This window comes from Nomascus leucogenys, chromosome 22a, assembly GCF_006542625.1.
Source record: "Nomascus leucogenys isolate Asia chromosome 22a, Asia_NLE_v1, whole genome shotgun sequence".
NCBI lineage: Eukaryota > Metazoa > Chordata > Mammalia > Primates > Hylobatidae > Nomascus > Nomascus leucogenys.
The window spans coordinates 9,490,608-9,509,513 of record NC_044402.1 but is presented as its reverse complement, the minus strand read 5'-3'; the positions used below and the strand labels follow the sequence as shown (position 1 = coordinate 9,509,513).

General features: G+C 39.2%; 1 protein-coding gene across 2 annotated transcripts in view; it reads right to left on the bottom strand.

The window, feature by feature from the left end:
• Nucleotides 1–18,846, bottom strand: part of ATG2B (autophagy related 2B) — an 83,078-nt gene extending 64,232 nt beyond the window's left edge. For both annotated transcript variants that reach the window (XM_003275361.3, XM_030802954.1), the window contains exons 1-3: nucleotides 18,299–18,846; nucleotides 2,417–2,579; nucleotides 470–622 (exon numbers count right to left, since the gene is read on the bottom strand). In XM_003275361.3, coding sequence (XP_003275409.2) covers nucleotides 470–622; nucleotides 2,417–2,579; nucleotides 18,299–18,460 — 478 coding nt within the window. In that variant the 5' untranslated portion in view covers nucleotides 18,461–18,846. The remainder of the gene's footprint in view (nucleotides 1–469; nucleotides 623–2,416; nucleotides 2,580–18,298) is intronic.
• Between the last annotated feature and the right edge of the window lie 60 nt (nucleotides 18,847–18,906).

Sequence of the window (18,906 nt, the reverse complement as noted above, 5' to 3'; positions counted from 1 at the left end):
AGTAAACAAGTAATTGTCAACGTAAGAGACCACATATATACTAAATAAAAACCTCCAAAAAAATAAATAAGTACTAGTTTGATAAGAACTTTTGTTTACAAAATAAAGAAGCTGAATTTCTTTCCATTAAAATCCTTAAATCCTGAGTTTTGTAATAAATATTTTGCCTTACTGAGCACTTAACCATGCTACATCTCAACAGATGCTTGGGACAATGACTAACACTATCTGTTGTATTCTAATCCATTCACTATGCAAGCATAATAAATGGAGAAACTAAGGTACAAAAAAAAAAACATGCAATTAAATGGAATATTTAACACACCTCAATTCTACAGTTCTGAAGTGGGAACAGTAATTCTTTTAAAAATCCATTCCAATGGATTTGCCTTATACAAAGCTTATTACATGAAGGTACGAAACTACTAAATCAAATCTAAAGTTTTGAAAATTCTCAGTAACACCAAACCTGTTTCAATGGTTTCAGCAAACTTTTCAAGTCCTTCAAAAGGCTGGGATCCTTCTCCTTGTTCATCTGTTAGTTTCTGGCTAAGACATTCTTTTGCCAATTGCATACTGCTGGTCATAAAACTTGACCAATACATAGGCTCAGAACCAGTTGCTGTGGAAAATATAAATTAATCCTAAATAATTTATCAGAGTTACAATAATGCCAGTTCTTAAAATAATACATTTCAAATAGATAAATTCTTAATCCTTTAAGAGATTTTTAACATCATGGTGTTACCCAGGTAAACAATATTCTAGAAAGTACTCTTGAGATTTAAAATCACCTTATAATAACCAAGAAGGAAAAAAAGATCACAGAAAAAAGTCCAGAGAATGTGCTCTCATAACATGTTATATTTTACCAAATATCAATTCATGTATTCATTCAACAAATACTTAATGGGTATCCTACAGATGCATGGAACTGTTCTAAATATTATAAGCAGGAGTTGACAAACTTTTTCTGTAAAGGGTCAGACAGTAAATATTTTACATTTTGTGGGCCATATGGTCTGTATCACAACTTCTCAACTCTCATATTGTAGCACAAAACAGCCATTAAAGTAAATAAACAAATAAGCATGGCTGTGTTCCAATACAACTTTATTAACAAAAACAGATGACAGGACCAATTTGGCCTGAGGTTATAGTTTACTAACCCTGCTGTTGAAAGTAGAAAAAATAATAGTAAATTCTGCCCTCAGAGAACCTACTATATAGTTAAAGAAATAAGATATGATTAGTAGACAACTATTGAATGTCAACAGAAAACATTATGAAAGCTAAAAGAAGAGGTTAATTCTTCTTTAGTTAATTATTTCCTTCTAGCTGAGAAAATTAACAGGAAATGTGGCAGAAGTAGTAGATGATACAGGCTTTGGAAATTAGTATATATGGAGATAAAATAAAAGAGCATCCTTGGAGGAGGAAGCATATGAGATGCGAAAAATCATTTCCAGATCTTCCCTCATGAGAAAATTCTCCCCACACCTCCCTACATTATTCAAAGCAAAGTGACAGAGATTGCAAGAATTACTGCCTTCCAAAATGGAATTTAAAAGTCTTTCTAATGGAATGCTTTAAAGAGAAAAATATTTGAAAGTTTGCCTTCCCATAGAAAAATATTATATCCACTCATCATGGTTAAAAGATAGAATATTCTTGTAAATTAAATGCCAGATTACTAAAGACAATTTCCATGCATGCATTATCGGTTTTCAAAATACAGAGTTTCACTTTAATTCTACTAAATATAATATAAACTTTCATGTTTTGGGCAGCACTTGGGATTACAATTCTGTCATTGCATACCAACATACCTGTCACCTAGACTGTCAATTCTATCTAATTCTATCATTTTTTCTATATTTATAAGTAGCTATTCTGCTATAAAGAAGAGCATTCCTTCTCCCTGTCTACCTTACATACTTATTTATCTGTATCAGTATAGTCCTAGAGATCTTTTATTTCATGTGTTACAAACCATTATTGTCATCATTCTTTGTAATACTCAAATTTTCCCAAATTTGGCCAAGGGAAGCCCCCTGACACCCAATCCCGTGTCCCTTTAACATTTCTCCATCAATCTTTGAGCATTCTTCCTTGCTTTCTGGCACAATACTTTTTGATCTTTAAAACCCAAGCCTCATTTTAGATAACTGATAACAAATAATTAAATAAACCAAATAATCTGTATACTAAAGTTTCTGTGAATAATCGGGGAAAGAAACAACTCTAAATGTGTAAACATGCACATTCTACAAAGAGCCAAGTCGTAATGTATTATCAACTGAAAATTTCACAAATACAAAGCAAAAATACTAAATTTAATGTAATCAGGTTACTTTCCCAGTCTCTGAAGAATAAAAATAGAAACACACAAAACAGAAACATACAACACACCAACCTGGGCGAGGTCTAGGCCGGAAGACCATTTCTAATCCTCTCACTTCCAGTGCACAATTATCCTGCAGTAAAGAGCCCCATGGAACTGACAGGGAAATTGACTGAATGAATCCTTCAGTGACTTCTAAGGGTGCATCTGCTGACTCCAAGATCTCATTGAGACACTAAGGAGAAAAAACAGGTTCATTCTGAATCACAAGAACAAGAACACAAAGTTGTGAACTTATTCAAAGGTGTCAAATATGCCCACACACGTGTTAGGCACTAGGTATAAAGCAAGCAGAGACTTGTACAAGTACAGGCAATCAAAGCAAAAGTGGACAAATGCTTCTGCACAGCAAAGGACACAATTAACAAAGTGAAGGGATAACCCGCAGAATGGCAGAAAATATTTGCAAACTATCTATCTGACCCAGGATTACTAATCAGAACATATAAGGAGCTCAAACAACTCTACAGGAAAAAAATCTAATAATCCTACTAAGAAATGGGCAAATGATTTGAATAGACATTCCTCAAAAGAAGACATACAAATGGCAAACAGGCATGTGAAAAGGTGCTCAACATCACTGACCATCGGAGAAACACAAATGAAAACTATAATGAGATATCATCTCATCACAGTTAAAATGGCTTCTATCCAAAAGACAGGCAATTAAATGCTGGAGAGGATATGGAGCAAAGGCAACCCTCATACACTGTTGGTGGAATTGTAAATTATTACACCCACTATGGAGAACAATTTGGAGGTTCCTCAAAAAAACTAAACATAGAACTACTATATGATTCGGCAATCTCACTGCTAGGTATAGTCCCCGAAGAAGGAAATCAGTTTATCAAAGAGATATCCACGCTCCCATGTTTACTGCAGCAATATTCACAATAGCTAAGATTTGGAAGCAACCTAAGCGTCCATTAACAGATGAATGGATAAAGAAAATGTGGTACATATATGCAATGGAGTACTATTCAGCCATGAAAATGAATGAGATCCTATCATTTGCAACCACACGAATGGAACTGGAGGTCATTATGTTATACGAAATAAGCCAGGCACAGAAAAACAAACTTTGCATGTTCTCACTTATCTATGGAAGCTAAAAATTAAAACAATTGAACTCATGGTGATAGCAGAAGGATGGTTACCAGAGGCTGGGAAGGGTAGTAGGGTAGCGGGGATGGTTAATGGGTACAAAAATATAGTTAAAATGAATAAGCCCAAGGGCCAGGCATGGTGGCTCACACCTATAATCCCGGCACTTTGGGAGGCTGAGATGGGCAGATCTCTTGAGGTCAGCAGTTCAAGACCAGCCTGGCCAACACGGTGAAACCCCGTCTCTACTAAAATTACAAAAATTAGCCAGGCGTGGTAGGATGTGCCTGTAATTCCAGCTACTTGGGAGGCTGAAACAAAAGAATCACTTGGACCCAGGAGACAAAGGCTGCAGTGAGCCGCTGCACTCCAGCCTGGGCGACAGGGGACTCCATCTCAAAAAAAAAAAAAAAAAAAGAAGATCTAGTAATTAATAGCACAACAAGGTGGCTACAGTCAATAATTTATTGTACATTTTTAAATAACTAAAAGAACACAACTGAATTATATGTAACACAAAGGATAAATGCTTGAGGTGATGCATACCCCTTTTACCCTGATGTAATTATCAGGCATCGTATGCCTGTGTCAAATGTCTCACGTACCCCATTAATATATACACCTACTATGTACCCACAAAAATTAAAAGTTAAAAATTAAAAAGAAAGCAGAGACCAAGATAAAGATGATCCCGGTCCTCGCTAAGCTTACAAGATAGTATACCATGAAAGAGACAAGTAATTAAAGTGTGATGATTGTATACAGAGGAAACACACTGTGCTATTTGAACACATAATAGAACCTAACCTGCAGATTCAAGGCAGCCCACTTGAAGGAGTGCTATTTTAAGCTGGGACCAGAAGACCAGAAGGAGTTAATCAGGCAAAATGGTCCAGAAAAAACAAAGCATGTGGAAGGATTCAAAGAAAGCAGAAGTCAAAGAAATACACGCACACATATTTGATACATCACAGTATTTGAAAAAGAAAAGTTGCTTTAGGCTTCAGTGTGCCAGGGCGAAAACCCAGAGACAAGGCTATGTAGATAAGGAAGAGGAGGATCCAAAGAGCCTTGTAATGCATGTTAAAGAGTCTGAAATTTATCTTAAGGGTGATGTGAAGCCATTGAAGGGCTTTAAGCAAGGACGCCATGATGAGATTCAAACTCTGTGTGGGCCCCTTCAGTTGCCATGTACAGCATGAAGGGAAGATGCCAGCAGGAAGGTTGTTATGAGTAATAGAAGCTAGAGAGGCTGGTTTGGCACAGACAGCAACACTGAGGACAGTCACAAGTGGATAAATTTTTGTAACATATTTAGGAAGCAGAATAACTAATTGGCATCATGAGGGGTAAGGAAAGAAAGAATTATGAATGACACTTAGGAGGCTGGCTTGGGCAGTTGCTTAGATAGAGGTGTCATTTACTGAGATACAGAAACACAGGGAAGCAGGTTAAAGGGAAGATGAGAAGTTCACTTCCAAAGTACACATTTAAGGAGACCTCCAGGTAGAGGTGCTAAGGAGGAAGTTGGAGCTTCCTCCAGCTAGAGCTCAGGAGAGCCATCTGGGCCGGAGACACAGATTAACATTACAAACACAGAGGGTAGGTCGGGTATGGTGACTCACGCCTTTAACTCCAACACTGGGAAGCCGAGGCGGGAGGATCTTGAGCTGAGCAGTTTGAGACCAGCCTGGGCAACACATCAAAACCCTGTCTCTACAAGAAATACAAAAATTAACCAGGTGTAGTGGCGCACACCTGTAATCCCAGCTACTCGAGAAGCCGAGGTGGGAGGAACGCTTAAGCCCGGGGGGCAGAGGTTATAGGGAGCCAAGACTATGCCCCTATACTCCAGCCTGAGCAACTTAGTAAGACCCTGTCTCAAAAAAATAATAAAATAATAAACAAATGGGTAACTGAAGCCACAGTGTGAGGAGAGAAATGTTTGGGAACTTCAATGAGAGGCAGCTTAAGACAGAACTCATAGACACCAATATTTAAGAAAAGGGTTATGAAAGAGGAGCCTGCAGAAGAAACTAGAAAAAAGCAAACAGAGACGTAGAAGGAAAATTGAAAGAGGTTCATATCCCAGAAAATCATGGAAGAACAACATGACAGAGAAGAGTGGTCAAGATCAACAAAAGCTAACAAGAAGTCAAAGATTTTTAAATGTCTACTGAAATCAGTAATATTTAAAGTACTGGTGATCCCATTAAAAGCAATTTCAGTGGCATGGTGGAACAAACCAGACTACAACAGGAAACAGACAGAATGAACGTAAATGCAATTTTAAAAAGACAATTTACTTTTCAAATTAAAATAACAAATATTTATTAAATGCCAGCTTATATGTAAAGTGCTTCCTGCATGCTATATTGCATAGGGTAGTATTATAATTCTTTGTCTATACCCTAGTGTTGAATAGTGAGACTTGATCGGCCCGTTTTATTTTTGGAGATTACTACTTTTAAAGGCTTTCTTCATGCTGACATTTGTATAATCCTAAAGACTTTCCCAGTAGTACATGGGCATGGATGGTTTTAAGGTATAAGCATCCAGACATATTCTTTCCTAAAACGGACTGAGAAGACTACAGACAGTGGTGGCATTATGCTGGGTCTCCTGTCCCATAGTTCCTTGTACAATCTTCCTTCTCCCACTTAGCCAAAAAAGCCATATTTTTCCTCCCTTCAGAAATTCTCCCTTATGTACTGTCTAAGGTATAAAAACCTCCAGACAGGGCCAACAGTACATTTTCTATCTTTTCCCATCTTATACTTTTTTTGGCCTGACACTCAGAAATTCAAAGAACTCAGTGATGTTCCTCCTGCAAAATCTCTCAATTCTCATCTACCGATTTATCACATCAGTATTTCTCAAGCTTGTATCTAGTTTTTAATTTAGAATAAAATGTGCGCTGAGCCCTACTGAATTCCAGCTGTAAGTATATTCACCTATGGATGCACTAACAAATTAGGGAGGAGGGGATCACAACCAACCTCTATCATTAAGAAATTTATTTCCAATAAAAGTTTTTATGTTTGCTAGGTACAGTGGCTCATGCCAGTAGTCCCAGCAATTTGGGAGACTGAGGCAGGAGGATTGCTTGAGTCCAGGAATTTGAGACCATCCTGGGCAACATGGTGAAACTCGTCTCTACAAAAAATACAAAAATTGGCCGGGCGCAGTGGCTCAAGCCTGTAATATCAGCACTTTGGGAGGCCAAGGCAGGCACATCGCCTGAGGTCAGGAGTTTGAGACCAGCCTGGCCAACATGGTGAAACCCTGTCTCTACTAAAAATACAAAAATTAGCCAGGCATGGTGGCCCACGCCTATAATCCCAGCTACTCAGGAGGCTGAGGCAGGAGAATCACTTGAACCCGGGAGACGGAGGTTACAGTGAGCCGAAATCGCGCCACTGCACTCTAGCCTGGGCGGCAGAGCGAGACTCCGTCTCAAAAAAAAAAAAAAAAATTAGACAGCATGGTAGCCCGTGCCTATAGTCCCAGCTCCTTGGTGGGCTAAGGTGGGGATAATCGCTTGATCCCAGGAAGTCAAGGCTGCAGTGAGCTGTGATCACCCACTGCACCCAAGCCGGGTGACACAGCAAGACCTTGTCTCAAAAAAAAAAAAAAAAAATGAAAAAAAAATGTTTATGCTTAATTATCAAAACGCATAAATTTATACTGTTTTGATCAACTATACACTTAACAGTAATTGTAATTGTAACACAATCCAGAAGAAAAGTAACACTTAAAGCCCCATGATTAGCTGAAGGAAATAAAGTTATGCATCACAGAAGGACATCTGGTCAACGACAGACCATATATAGGATAGTGGTCCTGTAAGATTATAATGGAGCTGAAAAATTCCTATCACCTTAGTGACATTGCAGCCATCATAAGGCAATATAGCACAACACATTACTCACATGTCTGTGGTGATGCTGGTGTAAATAGACCTCTTGATCTGCCAGTCATAAGTCTAGCACAAACAGTTATACACAGTACGTAATACTTGAGAGTGATAATAAACAACTATGCTACTGGCTTCTGTTTTAATACCTATACTATACAATTTAATTATTATTTTAGAGTACTCCTACTTTAAAAAAAAAAGTTAACTGTAAAACAGGCTCAGGCAGTTCTTTCAGGAGGTACCCAGAAGAAGGCATTGTTATCATAGGAAAGGACAGCTCCATGCATGTTACTGTCCTTGAAGACCTTCCAGTGGAACAAGATATGGAGGTAGAAGGTGGTGACATTGATGATCCTTACCCTGTGTAGGCCTAGGCTGTGTTTGTGTCTTAGTTTTTGACAAAAAAGTTTAAAAATAAAAAAAAAAATTAAGGCCAGGCGCAGTGGCTCACGCCTGTAATCCCAGCACTTTGGGAGGCTGAGGCGGGCGGATCATGAGGTCAGGAGATCGAGACCATCCTGGCTAAGACGGTGAAACTCCGTCTCTACTAAAAATACAAAAAAAAAAAATTAGCCGGGCGAGGTGGCGGGCGCCTGTTGTCCCAGCTACGCGGGAGGCTGAGGCAGGAGAATGGTGTGAACCCCGGGGAGCGGAGCCTGCAGTGAGCCGAGATCGCGCCACTGCACTCCAGCCTGGGTGAAAGAGTGAGACTCTGTCTCAAAAAAAAAAAAAAAAAAAAAAAATTAAAAAAAATGCTTATAGCATAAGAATATAAAGAAAAAATATTTTTGCATAGCTGTACAATGTGTGTTTAAGCTAAATGTTATTACAAAAGAAATAAAAAGTTTAAAAAATTTTTTAAAGTTTATAAAGTTACTGTAACCTCAGGTTATTATTGAAAAAGAAAGATGTCTTTATTAATATAGTCTAGCCGAAGTGTACAGTGTTTATAAAGTCTACAGTAGTGGAGAGTGATGTCCTAGGCCTTCATATTCACTCACTGACTCAGTCAGAGGAATTTCCAGTCCTGCAAGCTCCATTCATGGTAAGTGCCCCATACAGCCATATCAATTTTTATCTTTTTTAAATTTTTATTTTTTATATTTTATGCCATATTTGTACATACCTTCTCTATGTTTAGATACACAAATACCATTGTGTCACAGTTGCCTACAGTATTCAGTAACATGCTGTGCAGGTTTATAGCCTAGGAGCAACAGGCTGTACCATATAGCTTAGGTATACAGTAGGCTGTACCACTGGGCTTAGGCAAATACACTCTATGATGTTCACACAACAAAACTGCCTAATGACCCATTTCTCAGAACACAACCCTGTCGTTAAGCAACACATGACTGTACTGATAAAATGAATATAGTAAGCCCTAGAGCAACCACTAAGAAATAATTTAAAAATAAATACCGGGCCAGGCATGGTGGCTCACACCTGTAATCCTAGCACTTTGAGAGGCCGAGGCGGGCAGATTGCCTGAGCTCAGGAGTTCAAGACCAGCCTAGGCAGCATGGTGAAACCCCGTCTCTACTAAAAACCCAAAAAATTAGCCAGGCATGGTGACATGGGCCTGTAATCTCAGCTACTCGGGAGGCTGACGTACGAGAATCGCTGGAACCTGGGAGGCTGAGGTTGCAGTGAGCCGAGATTGTGCCACTGCATTCCATCCAGGGCAACACAGCGAGAATCTGTCTCAAAAAAATTATACATCTATATATATATATATATATAAGTATTAAAGGAATTAAAATGTTACACTAGAAAATATTTGCTTAATGCAAAAGAAAGCCTAATGGCAACAGAAAAAATTTAATATAAACAATTTCAATTTATATATGTTTTTATTGTAGAGAAATGGCAGCATGATCAATAAAAGACAAGCATAAACTATATAAATTAGAATGGAATCTTGCAAAGAAAGTAAAATGGACACAGGAGTTTAATGGAAAAAGATACCATGTTAAATTTCCAACTTTAATGAAGAGATTGTTCAAGCATTTTTTAATGGATAATGTGTATAATTTTTAAATCCCACTGGATGAAAAAAGTTATATTTTAATATCAATATTTAAACAAGTTGTTCTCTACAACTATTTAAAATTATAATTAAAAAAGTAAGTCAATTTTAAACGTACAAGGAATATGCAGTTTCTTTAAAAAAATTTCAGAGATAATTGAGCAAACATGGTTAAAGACCACTCCTTCATTTATTTTTTCCAATTTTTAAGTTCAGGGATACATGTGTAGTACATCCAGGTTTGTTACATAGGTAAATGTGTCCCATGGTGGTTTGCTGCACAGATCATCCCATCACCTAGGTATTAAGCCCAGTATCCATTAGCTATTCTTCCTGATGCTCTCACTCCTCAACCTCTGACAGGCCACAGTGGGTGTTGTTCCCACCATGTGTCCATGTGTTCTCATCATTCAGCTCCCATTTGAGAACATGCAGTATTTGGTTTTCTGTTCCTGCACCAGTCTGCCAAGGATAATGGCTTCCAGCTCCATCTGCGTGCCTGCAAAGGACATGATCTCATTCCTTTTTATGGCTGCATAGTAGTCCATCGTGTATATGTATACTTTCTTTATCCAGTCTATCACTGATGGGCATTTGGGTTGATTCCGTGTCTTTGCTATTGTCAACAGTACTGCAATGAACATTAGCGTGCATATATCTTTATAATAGAACAATTTATATTCCTTTGGGTATATACCCAGTAATGAGATTGCTAGGTCAAACGGTATTTCTGCCTCTAGGTCTTTGAGGAATCGCCACACTGTCTTCCATGATAGTTAAACTAATTTACACTCCCATCAACAGTGTAAAAGCATTCCTTTTTCTCCACAATCTCACCAGCCCGTGTGTTTTGTTTTTGTTATTGCTGTTGTTTTACTTTAATAATAGCCATTTTGACTATTAATGAGATGGTATCTCATTGTGGTTTTGATTTGCATTTCTCTAATGATAGTGATGTTGAGCTTTTTTTTCCACATTTGTGGGTCACATGTATGTTGTCTTTTCAGAAGTGTCTGTTCACGTCCTTTGCCCACTTCTTAATGGGTTTTTTTTTTCTTGTAAATTTGTGTGAGTTCCTTGCAGATGCTGAATTTTAGACCTTTGTCAGATGGATAGCTTGCAAAAATTTTCTCCCATTCTGTAGGCGGTCTGTTCATTCTGATGATAGTTTCTTTTGCTGTGCAGAAGCTCTTTAGTTTAATTAGATAAACATTTCTCAATTTTTGTTTTATTGCGATTGCTTTTTGCATCTTTATCATGAAATCTTTGCCCATGCCTATGTCCTGAATGGTACTGCCTAGATTTTCTTTTAGGGTTTTTATAGCTTGGAGTTTTATAATTAAGTCTTTAATTCATCTTGAGCTCATTTTTGTATATGGTATAAGGAAGGGGTCCAGTTTCAATTTTCTGCATATGGCTAGCCAGTTCTCCCAGCACTATCAGGGAATCCTTTCCCCATTGCTTGTTTCTGTCAGGTTTGCCGAAGATCAGATAGTTGCAGGTGTGAGAAGCCTACTCCTTTAAAACAGCATATGTTCAGGTTACTTACTAGGTAGCTGGGTGGCTTTGAACAAATCCTTAATTTCCAAGTCTCAATTTCCTGGTCCATAAAATAGAAATAGTAACTCCACAGAGTTACTGTGACCATTAATGAGGTAATATATGTAAAACTACCAATATATTAATAGTTCCTGGTACTAAGCAAACACTTTTTAAACGTAGGCCATTGTTCTTTATCTTTCACGGTACCTACCTAGTACAATGATGAGCTCTATAAAGGAACTCAAGGTGTGCTTGACAATATGAAGAAAAGCAAACATTAAATTATATATTTCTTAATATGTAATTCCATAGATTAACTAGGCAAAGAATACATCTTTATTAGTTTAAACCAAGGCATCAGAATTCAAATCGAGATAAGACAGAGCATAAAAATGCACCTGAGCTGGCCGGGCGCGGTGGTTCACGCCTGTAATCCCAGCACTTTGAGAGGCCGAGGCAGGGGGATCACAAGATCAGGAGACTGAGACCATCCTGGCTAACACAGTGAAACCCTGTCTCTACTAAAAATACAAAAAAATTAGCCAGGCGTGGGGGCGGGAGCCTGTAGTCCCAGCTACTCGGGAGCCTGAGGCAGGAGAATGGCATAAACCCGGGAGGCGGAGCTTGCAGTGAGCTGAGACCACGCCACTGCACTCCAACCTAAGTGACAGAGCAAGAATCTGGCTCAAAAAAAAAAAGTGCATGAGCTAATTTAGATTAACATTTAATCAGCACCTACTACATACAGGACACTAGAGTGTACTTTTATACCTACATTTATACCTTCATTAAATCTTCATAATAACCCTCCTAATTAGGTATTTTTGTGCCTACTTTACAAATATGGCAACTGAGGATCAGAAAAACTAAGTAACTTGCAAAAGGTCTTCAATTAATCACTGCAGAAACACACAAAAAAAGAGAAATGTATTTTCACAATGGAAGATTTTGCAGGAGGCTAAGCAAAATCATGTGTTAACATATCATAATTTTTTTAAATGTAGTACTGGTTTGGGGGCTGGCTCATAGAACAAGCTTTTAAGACGCAATGGAAAAACTCTCCATTCCTTTAGTGCAACTATTTTTAAAAATGCAGTCAAGGACCACATGTACCAGAATCTCCTAGGATGTTTATTAAAAATGCAGATTCTTGAATTTCTAGAGCCAAAATCTGTATGGAAGGGGCCAGAAGCCTGAATGTTAGCAAATTCCCAGGTGAACCCAGTGCTGTTATGTCTGAGAAGCTCAAGTTTCTTGAATCTGGGGTAGTGTGGTGTACAAAAAAAAAATATAAAGTCAGAAAGACAGGTTTCAAATCTTGCTGCACTGTCTAATACTAAGCTTGGTAAGTTATTTAACCTCACAGGAAACAGAAAGTTAGTATCCAATTTAGAGTAAAATAATGTATGTAAAAGCACCCACACAGTACAGTATATAGAGATGGAAGGCATTTAATAAATGATTACTATTATCTTCAAAAATAAACTAAAACCTCTAACCTTGCTCCATGTTCCCCCTAGCCATCAACCCCATTTTCTCTGTCAAGGTAGTTATCTGCTCAAACTGCAAACTACAAGCGACCTTCTAACCCTCAGCTCCTCTGAAACTGCTCATAACCACCATTAAAATGACACATGCAGTAAACAATATTCAGTCCTCATCTTTCTTGAATTCTCATCTCTACCTAGTTCCTAGGACCACTCCCTCATTTTGAAATTCTAACTTCCCTTGACTTCTGTAACACTTCACCCTCTCAGTCTTTTTTCTGATCCTTTACAACTTAAAATGTTGGAGTTCATCTAAGTTTCATCTTCAGCCTTTTTTGTTTCTCAAGCTGATCTACTTACTACCCATGCACTCTGTGCAGTTCCATCTCCTGCCACCGTGTTATTCACTATTGATACTCTGATAACTCCCACATCTTTACAACTGCAATCTTCCTATACATATATTCCCAGTGCCTCCTGAGCTTCTCTACCTGGATCTAAAGCCCCCACATTCTAAAGCCCCCTCAAAAATCAATATAGTAAAACTTATTCTCTATCCAATCTCAATCTCCCCCTCCCACTCCCAACTCCAGACAGTGGAGAAAACCTGCTCCTTCTCTAGAATTTCCTATTTCACCATCAACTAGGTACCACAAGTTACGGTCATCAAGGTTCTTCCCTCTACTTGTGTTTTTCAGATGTTTTCACAGTTTTTTTTTTTTTTAAGAATGTTTGACACATTCCATTAAAAAAATGGCCCATCATAAAAAACTTTAAAAGGTAAGCAGAACTGCTTGCTTCACGTATTAAGTATTTCCACAACTAAAAGTTTGAAACTTTTGTACCATATTGTTATCTCTGGAAGAGATGGGATTAAGCTCATTACTTCATACCTCATGTATTTCTTTACTATTTGAATTTTTCGTAATGAGCATATATTAATTGTATAGTAAAAATGAACTATTAAAAACCTAACAGTGTTTAAAAGCATATGTAGGCAATGACCCAGCCTCTGCAAACTGTCAACCTTAGATAACCATGTAAGAAACGGGACTTGATGGAACTCTCTTCTCAGTAAACACCAAGTTTTCTGTCCCAATTTTGTGGCAGAGAAGTTGAAATAAACTTAAACCTCTAAATACAGAAAGGTTTATTACAGCAGTGAAGAGTAATATTAAAGGGGCCTGGTACGGTGGCTCATGCCTGTAATTCCAGCAACTGGGGGGGCTGAGGTGGGAGGATCACTTGAGCCCAGGAGGTCAAGATCAGCCTGGGCAACATAGTGAAATCCGGTCTCTACAAAAATTAAAAGAAATTAATTGGGTTTGGTGGTGTACACCAGTAGTCCCCACCTACTCAGGAGGCTGGATTGGAGGACCGCTTGAACCCAAGAGTTTGAGGCTGCAGTGAGCTGATCACACCACTGTACTCCAGCCTGGGTAACAGAGACTGTCTCTAAAAAAAGAAAGAAAAGGAAAAAAAGAAAAAAACTGATAAATGTTAACAGTTTTGGAGAGTCAACAGTTCCAGAATTTACACTGTACCACTAAGCTACAAAATAATTTCCCTAAGTATAAGATGTTTAAATAGGTTATATTTATGTCCAGTCTTACAACCACTTGGGCAAAATCCCATATATCTTGTAGCATAAGGTACCTTGAAATTCAGTCATTCTGGGAAAATCCAAGGCTACTATAGTATATGAGTAGTAAAAATTCTCAATCTACTTGGCTCAAGCAACATTTTCCACACCAGTTCTACGAAATGTTTCCTCACCGGTCCTATCAAGTATTTTTTTTTTTAGTCACCAATAGGCTAATGAGAAAATAACTCTTAAACTAAAAGTGGAGCCACCTGAACTACTCAGCAAATAAATGCCCCACTATAGAGTCCTTTAGAGCTTTTTATTCTTCTGTTTAAGGGTATTTTGCTTTCAATTATCATCAATGAGTTTCACGCATATAAACAGAAAAAGTGAAGGTAACGCTCTAGTCTTCAGGTGGCCTTTGACAAATAATCAGTAATCAATGTTTCTTGAACTGAAGACAATTTTATTAAACACCAAGAGAATATAAGCAGCAATCGAAACATTATTAAACTGAAGTTAAAAGGCCTCGGTGGCCAGGCGTGGTGGCTCACGTCTATAATCCCAGCACTCTGGGAGGCCGACGTGGGCAGACTGCTTGAGTTCAGGAGTTCAAGACCAGCCTGCACAACATGGCGAAATCCCATCTCTACAAAAAATACAAAAATTAGCCAGGTATGGTGGCATGCACCTGTAGTCCCAGCTACTGCAGGGAGGGGAGGAGAGGTAGGAGGATCGCTTGAGCCTAGGAGGTTGAGGCTGCAGTAATCCTAGATCACGCCACTGCACTCCCGTCTGTGTGACAGAGTGAGACCCTGTCTCAAAAATAAAATAAAAGGCCTCAGTGTAATAAATTGTTAATGTCTATCTTCTTGAGCTCCTGTAAAAGGGTCTTTGTTTAGTTCACTGCTATATCCCCCAGCCCCTCAGAGTGGCACATGCTAAGAGCTCAATAAATGTACTGAATCGATTAATGAAAGAAATTCCATTCAAAAAACAAAAATAAAGGCACAGTCATAGAGTTAAAAAGGAATGAGTCATTAAATCCAACTTCCCATCCCAAATAGAATTTCCTCCTTTCAACATTTTGCCATTTCAACCACTTCTAGGGACAAGGAGTTTATGAAATTTTTAGACAGCCTATTCCAATGATGGAACAATCCCAAACCCCTTGCCTCTATTCCTCCCTCCACTTCATGCCACGTTTAAGGTAGTAATCTCCAAAACTGGATGTATATATCCTAAAGTATTATCAGATGATTCATAAGGATGTGAGAAGAAAATGAGATATTCTATATTAAATTTTCCAAATTAAGATTAAAAAGTTGTACTTATATTTAATATACAAATGGGCACTGGCACCTTCCTTCAAGCCATATATCAAACTGGTACAAAGAGAAGACTAGTAGTTCCACAACAGAGAAGGATTAAGAGTGGTGCCCTCAGTTGTATGTTCCTTCCACTTCTGCACACTGAAACATTTCCGCATACATTCTACAGAATAAAACCAGACCTTTAAACAGTAGAATCTTTGCAAAGAGACAGTGAATGACAATTACTTTCTGGTCTCCTGGTTTCTCCTATGGCCAAGTGTTTAAGGGTTGGATTTAAAGATAAGCATTTTCCTTTTACACAGAGAAGAATTCTCCACTGACTATTTATGTATTTATGACAATGACTATCAGTAGTACATGCTACCTAGCAGATTTTTCCAAAAAACAAAACATACTTAATCTCTTTTCAAAATAAAGACAGCATTTTAATAATGAGTAAGAAAGCAACCACTTTTCAAAGACTACTTTGAGGAGAACATTTGAAAAACTGTATTTGGAAATGTTTCCATTGTTCCATGATTTTGTTGCTGAAAACAATGTCTATTAAAAACATTGCTTATTTTTTAAGTCATTATCTAGTTTACAAAATGTTTAAAAACATGAAAAGACTATTCCAACCAATCTAAGTCTTCTGAACAAAGAGCTTGAAAAACTGAATTTTAAACCTAATTGTGTATATATATGCAATGTCAATTAGCCATAATAACAGAAAAACTGATTGAGAGCAGGAATGAAAGGAATGTCATTGCTGAGTTCAACAAAATTCTTTCCATAATTGATCATTTAGAATTGAAACAGTAGGAGTACAGCAATTCTTCAATTAGGATCAGTTTTTCCATTAGGATCTATGAATCTCCGAAGGTACCTTTTTTTCAGTCATGAAAGTCATTAAAATCAAGTATCTGGCTGGGTCCTATGGCTCATGCCTGTAATCTGAGCACTTGGGAGGCAGAGGTGGGAGGACCACTTGAAACCAGGAGTTCAAGACCAGCCTTGGCAACAAAACAAGAGAATCCTCTACCAAAAAAAAAAAAAAAAAAATCAAGTCTCAAAATAAACTGAATTTGGAATCAGAACTCTGAATACCTGTATCTAAGGGTCACAACAAGATGTATCCTGACCATCAAAACAGCATATGAAAATAAATCAGCAACAGCAAATGTTTACTGGATGCTTTATCATTTTAGTTTACAAAACCTGCCCATCAAGAACAAAACATCATCCTCAGATTAAGTTTAGTAATAAATCATTTTGCCGATGATTCTGAACTCAAACTATAAAATTCAAATATCACTACCTCTGATTTCCCATAAGGACTAAATAAAACCTCACAAATGAAAGTGCCTAGTACAATGCCTGACATAAATACATACTCAATAAACATTAACTGCCTTTCTTTTGATCTTAGGCCATGTGATGTAATACTTGCTAGATGTGTGACCGGGCAAATTGCTTAACTCCATCTGTAAAATGGAAATATTAATGCCCACCTTATAGGGTTAAAGTCATTAAAGAATAATGCATACAAAGCCCTTCCACCCACAAAAGGCATTAATAAATCCTGAACCCTCTTTTTTCAAGATAACCTATTCATAACTGTATCAAAAGTATAGAATCATGGGTTGTTGAATTCAAAAATATCCTTCAGAATCCCTCTGTTTTGGAAGAATTACAGGAATACAATACCATAAGACGGACGACACAGAGATGAAGTGTATGCTCCATTAGTGTTTACTGAACTCAGGTGAATTGCTAAGTCCATTATCACTTGGCTAATTGTGGCGGCCTGGAGAGTCTCTCCAGGGGTAGGACTCTCACCTCCTGGTGAGGGACTGGGTCTTACTGCTCTCAAACCAGGGCTCTTTCCACTATCTTGCGTACTCTCCCTAGTTTAAGTCAAGTACATACTGACAAAATTATATACTGATTTATAGTCTCTAGCACAAATTCACTTAACGGTCATAATAAGGTATTTCCATAATTTAAGATTTTCTGTGGCTAAGGAAGTAAGGGTTGGACAAAGGGTAGAAGTCACTCTATTCCTGTCAAACCCAAAAGTGAATATACTTTAAGTAAAATACTATGCATTGAACACACAAATGCAGGTACGACTGCATATGATGAGTTGAAATTCAGATGAAGCACCTGTATAGCAATGAGTGAACTCACAGCCTCTAGATGACTAGTAGAAGGCAGGTTTTAAAATTTCTGAAAATTGCAGCTTCAGCGCTTTTACAACACCTGCTTTTACGATCTGTCACGTGGAGCAAAGAGGCATAACTCAACAGCACTACTAGGGCCAGACGACCATTCACAGGCTGGGTACACAAATCTATCTTGTAAACATATAATCAAGCAAAAGCAGGCAAACCGGCACAGGAGGCCTTCACCTAACTTTCTTCCAGATGGCAAACGCTGCACGATGACAAACAAGGCAAACATGGTGCGCAAGTAGCCAACCCAAAACAAATAACTAGGGATTCTGACATCCAAAGGTCCTCTTCATCCTTAATCGTTCCAGAATGTCATCCCACAAGGCAGGGTTTGTTTGCCACAAAATCCTGCGGCCCCTCACCTCCCAAGGGACAGTTCTGGTCACCTCCTCCCACGAACCTATTGAACCTGCTTCACAGACCCCCAAAGCACTGACTCAATTATTCCCATAGTGTAGATTCCATTACATCTGTTAAAGTTTCCGGAACACGTGATTTAGGAGAGCAAACTTGTTAGAAACAGATTAAACAACACTCAACATATTTCTCTGAGCCGTGCCACGCTCGGGTCCAAACAATTCCCAAGGAGGGACCGACTGTCACCAATCTTGGATGGCACTGGTTCAAAGCGCCCTAAAGAGGGAAGCGAGCCCCGCCCGGCTCACCGCCGGCAGCTCTTACCCATTTGTCCAAGGGGACCTGGGCGAGGGACCCGGTGCCTTGATACAGGTCCAGGCTGAGCTGCTCCAGGCTCAGCTTCTCCTGCAGAAAGTGGCCCAGATACCTCTGCAGGAGGTACCGGCAGGCCCTCTTCTTGATAGACTCCGAAAACGGCCAAGGCATGGTGACTGCTGGCAGCCGGGCTGACTGCGGCTGCGGGTGGCGGCGGCTCCGGCCTCCGGGTAGCGACTCCGGCTCCAGGCTGCGGCGGGGCCTAAGCCTGGGGCGGCCCCTCCATCCCTATTCGGCGCCAGGAGTCCCTCAGGGAGACCCCATCGCCGGCGCCGCGCCGCTCGCGCTGGGCCTGGCGGAGGCAAGACGCAGAGGGGTCCTCCTGGCCCCAGGCCAGGGGACTTCCGAGGAGGGTCCCAACCGGCTCGGAGAGAGTGCACGAGAACGCGAAAGGAGGCGGCAGGGGCTAAGGCAGACACCTCCACTGCCGCCGCGCGACGAATTTGTTGTCATCCGCGACGCGCGTTCCCGGCTGTAGGGACGCTCCTGGCGCGTTCGTGAGACCCAGACTCCCGGCGCGCCGCCGGACGCTGGCGGAAGTGACGCCACACTGGGAG